General features: G+C 35.3%; 1 protein-coding gene across 1 annotated transcript; it reads left to right on the top strand.

Moving 5' to 3' along the window:
• Positions 1 to 1,054: 1,054 nt before the first annotated feature.
• Positions 1,055 to 4,998, top strand: LOC124829730 (AP2-like ethylene-responsive transcription factor ANT). The gene is made up of 9 exons (XM_047303296.2): positions 1,055 to 2,126; positions 2,259 to 2,907; positions 3,030 to 3,112; positions 3,281 to 3,289; positions 3,382 to 3,470; positions 3,557 to 3,630; positions 3,721 to 3,771; positions 3,863 to 3,939; positions 4,294 to 4,998. Exons 1-9 carry the CDS (start codon positions 1,844 to 1,846, stop codon positions 4,965 to 4,967), a joined length of 1,989 nt encoding a protein of 662 aa, XP_047159252.1. The 5' UTR covers positions 1,055 to 1,843; the 3' UTR covers positions 4,968 to 4,998.
• Positions 4,999 to 9,162: the final 4,164 nt, after the last annotated feature.

The raw sequence follows: 9,162 nt of genomic DNA, 5'->3' as shown, positions 1-9,162 counted from the left end.
TCCATTTTGAAGGAGTAATACTAATAGTTTCAAAACTACGAGGATTAAAAACCATCAAAGTTTCGAGTAGGGACTAAAACCAAAATCGTGTGATACTTAAGGGACGAAAAACATATTTAACCCTCTTAAAAATAATATATATCCTCACATTTGATAGATTCTTTTTAAGTATATAAGTAAATTTTTATTCAGAGGAAGGAATGAGAAAGATAGTATTCTTTTAAAAATGCTATAGTACATCTTTTAAATATTTATTTTCTGTAGAATAATATATTAATGGTAACATTTTTTTCTCCAATATTTTCTACAAAAGTAATAATTAAATATTTATCGTCCTTTGTTTTTTTTTTCTTTATCACAAAACAAGTCTGGTTTTTAAATTTTAAACTTTATCGTGAGAGGAATGATTAAGTTAATAAACAAGGATAGTAATTAAATATTTTGCAATCTGTTTGGATAAATTTGAAACATCAAAAGGGAAAGTAAGGTATAGTAAGGCATGGAGTTGTGAAATATATTTAATCTGGTTTTGTGAAGTAAGAGAGTTAAAGAGAAGTTGATGTAAAGATTGTATGTATAGTAAAGTAAGAATGGAAATGTGTTTGTTTGTGAGTAGTTGTGGGAATTTTGACATTGAGAAGTGTGGAAGGAAGAAAGCAGCTAAGGATAATTTAGATTGGGTGGCATAGTGAGCAGAAAGAGGTCAGATGAAATGACCCACCAAATAAACCTCTCTTTGTCCATATCCACAGTGGGCGATGGGTTGTTACCCATTCACCCTCTCACTCAAACACTGCATCACTAATCTGTCCTTTTTCTTTCATTATTATTTATTCAAAGCTTTCCACCCAACCAAAAAGAAAAAAAAAAAAATTAAAACCAAACTGCTGCAGTTTTTCTTTACTAAAATAAAACAATTTTTGAGATTAGAGTTATTGTACTGTGTGAAGTGACTGCATGGGCAGATAGGTCCTTCCTGTCAAATCTATCTCTAGCTACGTTGTCTGTCACAGTAAAAGTTAAATTGGTAAATAAAAGGGTTTTGCTGTGAGTTTTTGGTTATCCATGTTCTGAATCCTCAATTCTGAATCCTTTCCCATTTCACACTTCCCAGCCCACTCTACTGCCCATTTCATGTCATGCTCACTAGATTCAGCTACATAGCTACCTCCTTACACGCTTTCAAGTTTCCAACGCTCTTACACACAGACACGCTCAGAACCTCACCAAAATAGTTATATCTTCCTCACATTTACATTTCCACCTCTTTCCTTTTTCCCTTCACTATTCTCGAGAATCTCCCTGTTGCATTATCTTCCGCCCTCGTTCTGGGTTTAAGATAGGGTTTAACCAGGAAGTAATATAGTAACTCGTAGAAACTAGAAAGAGTTTTTAAGAAATTACGAAAAGAGAAAAAAGAAGAGAGAGATAGAGTTCTTGTGTGGAGGCAAACCAAAAACTCGGTCTTTCTCATTGATATTTACACAGATCCCTATGGAATGAAGTGGGTGCTCCCCAATCTTCGCTTGCCGAGAATTCATTCCTTTTGCTTAGTTTAAAGAGACCAGTTTTGTTCCCTTCGTGAGAGAGACATATTTTTGGTGAGCTCGCATACAAGGATGAGTTCGGTTGGTAGAGGAGAAAATTACTTTGCATAGTTGTAGCAAAACAACTAAACAACAGCCAAGTTTTCTTATTCAGCAGAGGAAGCAAGAGTGTTTCTTCGTTCAACACCATCATTATTTTATTTGCCAAGCAATGATTGCCTTGCATTCCTTCTTCACAGTGTAGCGACTCCAAACCTTTTCGGGTGACTAAAAAGAAAGAAAACAAAAGCAGGAAGATGAAGGGCATGGACGAGAGTAACACCGATGATGGAAGCAATCATAACTGGTTGGGGTTCTCTCTCTCACCCCACATGAACATGGAGGTTACTTCAGCTGCCACTATTCCCAACCCCACTGTTCCGACAACGTTCTACATGTCCTCCCCTCACATTTCCAGCTCAGGAATCTGTTACGGTGTCGGGGGAAATGGTAACTTCCATTCTCCTCTTACCGTTATGCCTATCAAGTCAGATGGGTCACTTTGTATCTTGGAAGCTCTCAATAGATCACAATCGCAAGGTTGGCTTTCGTTTTCATTTTTATTTGTTTTTTTATTTCTCCATAAGATAGTATTCTGTGAAGTTATTTTATTTTTGTCATGTATGTTTCTTTTATAACTACTACCCTGTGACTTTGGTTGCATTATTGAAGTGATGGCACCGAATTCTACGCCTAAATTGGAGGACTTTCTTGGTGGTGCAACTATGGGAACTCACGAATATGGGAGCCACGAGAGAGGGGCAAATGCAATGGCTCTGAGTCTAGACAGCATCTACTATAGCACCCAAAATGCTCAGGCACAACCCAACAGAGTCACTCTCTCAGAATCCTTCAGGCAACAGGGGCATATGAACGTCCAAACGCACCCTTATTACTCAGGACTTGGTTGCCACGGGATGTATCAAGCACAGATGGAGGATGAAGCAACGAAGGAAGCTCGCGCATCAGTTTGCAGCTCCCTAATGCCTCAAATGACAGAAGATAGTTTGAAAAACTGGATGGCTTCAAGGGAATATTCAACTCATCAGCAGGTTTTGGAGCAGGAAATGAACTGTGGAATGGGGAATGAAGGAAGTGGCATGTCTCTTGGAACTGTGGGGTGTGGCGAGTTACAGTCACTGAGTTTATCGATGAGTCCTGGTTCTCAGTCTAGTTGTGTCACTGCACCTTCTGGGCCTGATTCTGTGGCTGTGGATGCAAAGAAGAGAGGGCATGTAAAGTTGGGTCAAAAGCAACCAGTGCACAGGAAATCTATTGACACATTTGGGCAGAGAACCTCTCAGTATAGAGGTGTCACAAGGTCAGTTTTGAATCTTTCTTCATTTGTGTAATTTCTTACTGAAGTTGTTTTCTTTGTCTAGTCTATTATTATTGTTTATAATAAATATTGTTTATTGAATCCCTTTGGTTGTTTTCCAATAGGCATAGATGGACTGGTAGGTATGAAGCGCATTTGTGGGATAATAGTTGCAAGAAGGAAGGGCAGACTAGGAAAGGAAGACAAGGTTAGTGAGAAATAAAGAATGGTAGTGGTTGACATTTTTATTATTTTTTTGGAAGTATTCTTCTCCATTAAAGATTTTTGGTCCCTAATCTGACATGTGCCCACTAACTTGTGCAATGTTTTGATCTTTGTCTCTCCTGACGATTAAATCGAATTTTGCATGTTGCAGTATATTTGGGTAACTCCTCATCCTCACTTAAATTTTTTCCTTTTTAACACTCTTGCTACTGTTTCTAATTTTTACGTGGTCAAATTTGGTTTTGATCTTAGGGGGTTACGATATGGAAGAGAAAGCTGCAAGAGCCTATGATCTCGCGGCTCTTAAGTACTGGGGACCTTCCACGCATATAAATTTTTCGGTATATTTCGTTTTTTGAAACTGTTCTTGCTTCATTCGAATCTTTTGTTCCTTCGAATCACACTCTCTTTTGGTTCGCTTTGGCAGATTGAAAATTACCATGTTCAACTCGAAGAAATGAAGAGCATGAGCAGGCAGGAATACGTTGCACATTTACGAAGGTACACATCGAATAATTAACAATTATGTGGGCAAAAGCTACCAATTATTATGTGATAATCATGATGACAGAATATTTATTTGCTTTGCAGAAAAAGCAGTGGATTTTCAAGGGGTGCTTCAATATACCGAGGGGTCACAAGGTTCGTGTGGTTCTCTTGAACCCCACCCTCCTTTTTATTATTTCTGTTTGGAAAAATCAAGTTAAGTTTTCATCTTTTTTGTGTTACGCAGGCACCACCAACACGGAAGATGGCAAGCAAGGATAGGTAGAGTTGCTGGGAACAAGGACCTATACCTTGGGACATTCAGTAAGTCCTAAATTACTGTCAATTCCTAATTAAAATGGGTGTGTGAGATTAACATTTGTATTAGATACAATTAATGCTAAATTACTGTCAGTAAGTCTTTTATTTGATATATATTGCAATCTCTCTTTTCCCAAACACCAGTGACTATTAGTGCTTTTATAAGGCTGACCATACCGCAACTTTGAATGCAACGTGCCACCTTTTTTTTAAGGCTGTTACTCTCGGTGATAAAATATGATAGAGAGGATAAAGGGTATCTTCACAAGAATACGTTTTAAGGAAAGCTGAAATTTTTGAAGTGCCCTTTTCATTTAAAAAGTTTTTAATTAAATGGGTGTTTATTTTTTCCTTCAGGCACACAGGAGGAAGCAGCAGAAGCATACGATGTAGCCGCAATCAAATTTCGCGGCGCAAATGCAGTCACGAACTTTGACATTTCAAGATACGATGTGGAGAGAATCATGGCGAGTATTAATCTTCTCGCAGGTGAGCTAGCAAGGAGAAATAAAGATAATGATCCAAGAAACGAGGCGAGGGAGTGCACTATGAAAAACAATAACAAGAGTGTGATGACAAGTGAGAGCCAGGAGGAAATAGTCGAAGGTAGAAACAGCAATGAAAACAATCCAGAGTGGAAAATGGTTTTGTTTAATCAAGCTTCACAGCAGCAACAGTCAAATGGCAGTGAGGAAAAAATAATGAACTGCGGAAATTATAGAAACAGTGCATTCTCTGGGGCCCTACAAGATCTCATTGGGATTGATTCGGTGGAGGAGTGTAGCAAAATTGGGACTCATTTTTCAAACGCGTCCTCGCTGGTGACCAGTTTAAGCAGCTCAAGAGAGGCTAGTCCTGAGAAAACGGGTCCCTCGCTTCTGTTTCCAAAGCCCTCCATGGAAACAAAGTTATTGAACCCCATTAGTACTAGTGTTACATCTTGGTTACCCTCACCAACGGTTCAAATGAGACCACCTCCTGCTATTTCTTTGTCTCACTTGCCAGTTTTTGCTGCTTGGACTGATACTTAAGAAAGATAGATCCTTTTCAGTTTTCACATTATGCCCTGTTGCTGGCTAAATCGCACTCTTTCTTTTATCTCATTTTCTCTTTGTTTTATTTGATCATCTAAATTCAGAGTCTTTTTTTTAGACCAAACTGGTTATTTTGTCGGTTTTCTTACACTCCCATGTGTGGTTAATGTCCATCTAGCATTAAAGTAACATATGGGTGGAAAAATCAATTATAATTTAGCACGAATGTAAGGCATTAAAGTGGTAAGATTATATTTATCAAAAGTAAGAGAAATGAAGGAGAAAAAAAACATACTTTAGCCATGTTACATCATGCATGCAGCAGTAATAGGGTGGGCTGTTGTATTTTGAAGGAATGACAATGGATGATGAAAGGAAGAGTGGGTTTTGAGGTAACATTTGGCGTTTCCACTGTGCGAAGACGTGAGTGGAGGAATTTGGGGAATTAATGGAAGGCATGTTGGGGCCACCTATCTGTCATCTTTATGTAACAAGTTTAGCATGGGCTTTGCATACATAACCTTTTGGCTATATGTTGGAATAGAAATATTGATATTTGAGAGAAAGAATTAATTGAAGGGGGAACTAATGATTAAATTCCGTGAAATGATGTTTGGCAAAATGGAAGTGGCGTTGCATTATTGAACTTTCTTTTTGGAGTTACATCTTTTCTTTTCTAGGTCCTCCTAAGTACAAAATGAGCTCAATGCTTCCCAATAATGCAATGAGACCACTACTTTGACCAAATTATCTTGTTTTGTTGCTAATGTGTTCCTCATTCTGGATAATACTATCATTGCACGAACCGTTCTTATCTCACCTTTCTTCAGAGCCACCTAATATTTCTCCATTTTTCCATTCAAAAAGAAAAGGTGATCATCGACTAGATTCTTGCATGAAAAGTTCTTGTTGGTTACATTCTCATAATTACATGGGCACCCCACTAATTTTTTTTATTATTATTATAAATAAAAGGTTATAGCTTTTTTTCTCATTCCAATTGCCGAAATCCAGAAGGATATTGGAACTGAAAGGGGATTCCATGTCTTGATGTGATGCTTTGGAGCCTTAATACAAGTTGAGTCCATCTTGTTATGGAGTGTTTTCCCACGTGTGTGATTGTGTGTTAGTCTCCCTCGTGTGTGTAAGTATTTGTGCTTGATTGCAATACTGTTCTTGATTCTTGACCATAACATTGAACGACAGCGAGGAATCAGTGCCGGGAAAGCTGGAAGTAGTTCAATCCTGAAGTTGGTAATAGCTGTTCCTTTGCATGGTCTTAGGTGATGAGTTTAATTATAATCCTAATTATTTTATAATCCGTCTTTAACAATAGAAAACGACAGGTTCTAGTGATTGATCTAAGATATCAGTTTAAGGAATCTGGTAGTGATTTGCTGTAATAATAGCTCTGTAGATAAAATTAATTTCAGACATGGCATGTGACTTAAAGTGTATGTCATATAGTAAAAAAATATTATTTTTTGTCATCGGATAGCTTAAACAAAATTCACTCAAGTCATCTATCATATGGGTTTAAAAAATGATAAAAAAAAAGCCCGTAAAAAGTAGTTAAATAGTTAACAAGGGAGAATAAAGAAGAAAAAAACATAGTATCAAACTATTTAAAGGACATAAGAATTTTAATTAAATTTTATTAAATCAATTTTCACAATTCTTTTTGTTAAACATAAATAATTATACGTTAGGAATTAGTTACAGTAATCTCAAATCATTTGTTGGTTTTACTATCCACTAAATGATTTGTTTGAAAAATGGTGGAGCATGTCAAATAGTGGATTAGGTAAACAAAGTACTCTGTTCTCATACCTTTGGACAGAGTAAATAATAGGTAATTAAAACACAAAATAGTAAAGATGGCATGTTTCACATATTGTTAGTCAAGCAATTCCTACAGTTTCAAATAATACTTCTTTCAGTCTCGTAATTGCATCCAGCAAATGTACAAGGACCATCATTAAATAATAATTTATGGTAGGGTGTCGTCCATCAACATCACTAAATAATATTTATCATTTCAAATTTGAAAAATTTAAAAAGAAGGAGGAAATTATTTATAATTTTTAGATTATGTTGATTAGAATTTTGCAAGACTTTTTTATTCACTTGTATTTATTTACAGTGTGATATATAATAGTATATTATCTTTTTTTATATATATATATATTTTCTTAGGAACTACAAAAGTGAGTTTTTTCTTTACCTGAAAAAACCAAACAAATTTTCCTTCCCCCCTTTATTAAATTTCCTCCGCACCATTCCCTCGATCGAACCAAAGGTATTGAGAAATTTTAGTCATACCTTGTTTTACTTGGCATTTTAGTATGCCCAAACTCTGAATTTCTTTTACCAAATAAGCATAAATGATTTTATTTTAAAATTAACTTTACACCACTTTCATCAATTTAACGAATCTAACTAATTTTAAATATAATTAAGGTCCAAATTTTTTTTTTTGCCACAGAGAGAAGAATAGTGTACGTGTACCTCTTCTCATTAATGAACTATTTCAATGATTTAAAATTTGGGGTGTTTGTCGATTTGAGGTGTATAAAGATGTGTGGTAAAAAAAGGTATAATTAATTTCATCTTATCTTTTCTGTACCGAAATTAATGTGTGCGGAATAGAAAAGAGATCTTTGCTGTGAGAAAGGAAAAGCAAGAATGTCTAAAACTGATGCACAGGAAGAAGTAGATTGCACTAAAAGCAAAAGGCTAAACTAGAATAAGAATATTGATGGTCAAAAAGCTGGCTAGTGTTGTGTAAAAGAATGGAAAGTAAAAGATGTACCTCACTCTCCACACAGGAAAAAAAAGTAAAGATCCACTTCAGTTTTATTGTTTTTCTTTCTATCCATAGAAATTAGTCAACAAATATGATTACAGATCTAATTGTTGTGGACAGCTTAAGCAAACAAACACGAAAAAAAGGAAAAAAAACCTTCACGTAGGACAACTTTCGAAAAGTAATTGCGCATGAGCTTGATTATGGTGCCAGTTTATCAGAATTTGAAGAAAAACTCAGGATTATGTACGTCCATTGTTGCATTGAAGACATTGATAGGACTTGACGATAGGATATGAAATTAAAGAACATGAATGCGGTAGGTATGAATTCAAAATGAGTATAATTAAAGTTGAATAACAAGGCACACAGAAAAGAAAGATGAAGCTAGTTAGCACGTAGCATGTTTCATTTGAGACAAGCTGTGAAGGCATAGGTCAAAACCAACGGTTCATCGGCTTCCCTTTGAGTTTAAGGTATTCCTTATCATTTTCTAATTTATCCTATAGTCAAAAACATTTGCATGATTTAAGGCTGGTAGTTGTTCTGTGACATCCTTTGAATAAGGCTGCACAATGTTCCTTCATTCTCATGTTTCAAAGTTTATATCTATTTATATATTATAAATTAATCATAGTTTATTTTAGTTTTTTAATTAATTTTTTCAATTCGAGACATATATATTTTAAGAATGAAATTCATTATTAATGAATGATTCAATAAAAAAAATAGATTTAATAGATAATAAATTTTTTTAACATAAGTTTTAATCTATAACTTTAATATTATATTGTAAAATAGATTTTAAATTTAAATTAATCTCATTAAATTAATTTATAAGCTGAAATTTATAGTCAGTTATATTCATATTGCGAATTCCACCACTTTTTATACTTAACCCAAAAGCTTTATTTTTATTTGTTTAAATTTATTTTATGCCCCTAAATTTTTTCAGTTATGGTTGGTTACTGCAGATACATGTATCGATAAACATAAATGTTTACCAGGTGTAAGGTCCCCCCAAAAATATAGATACAGAGATACAAAACAGGTGCATGCATTCTAACAGAGATGGTCCCCCAAACATGGTGTAGCCTTATCTTTTATTACAACTTGATTGAAACACGAAATTAGATGTCGTATTCTTCAATAATAGGACTGTAGGGGGACCAAAATATAACGTTGTGAATGTTTTGTGGCATTACTGAAAGAGAGAGTATAATGTGTGTCTCCTGTGGACAAGCCATGTTTCTTCCAGGGAGGCCTATAATAATACTATAACACTGTTAGACTCACTGGCTCATTCTTCGAAACCTCTCATCTCGTCTCAATTTGGTCTCTTCTTTCTCATGTTTTACCCATGGCTCCTCTGGAAACGGCAGCACA

This window comes from Vigna umbellata, chromosome 2, assembly GCF_029865625.1.
Source record: "Vigna umbellata cultivar VRB3 chromosome 2, Vumbellata_1.0, whole genome shotgun sequence".
NCBI classification, from domain to species: domain Eukaryota; kingdom Viridiplantae; phylum Streptophyta; class Magnoliopsida; order Fabales; family Fabaceae; genus Vigna; species Vigna umbellata.
This window is presented reverse-complemented; position numbering and strand designations above follow the sequence as displayed.

Coding starts and splice junctions, on each gene's coding strand:
- LOC124829730 (XM_047303296.2), top strand. CDS start 1,844: ATGAAGGGCATGGACGAGAGTAACACCGATGATGGAAGCAATCATAAC. Junction 2,127..2,258: donor CAATAGATCACAATCGCAAG/GTTGGCTTTCGT, acceptor GCATTATTGAAG/TGATGGCACCGAATTCTACG. Junction 2,908..3,029: donor CAGTATAGAGGTGTCACAAG/GTCAGTTTTGAA, acceptor GTTTTCCAATAG/GCATAGATGGACTGGTAGGT.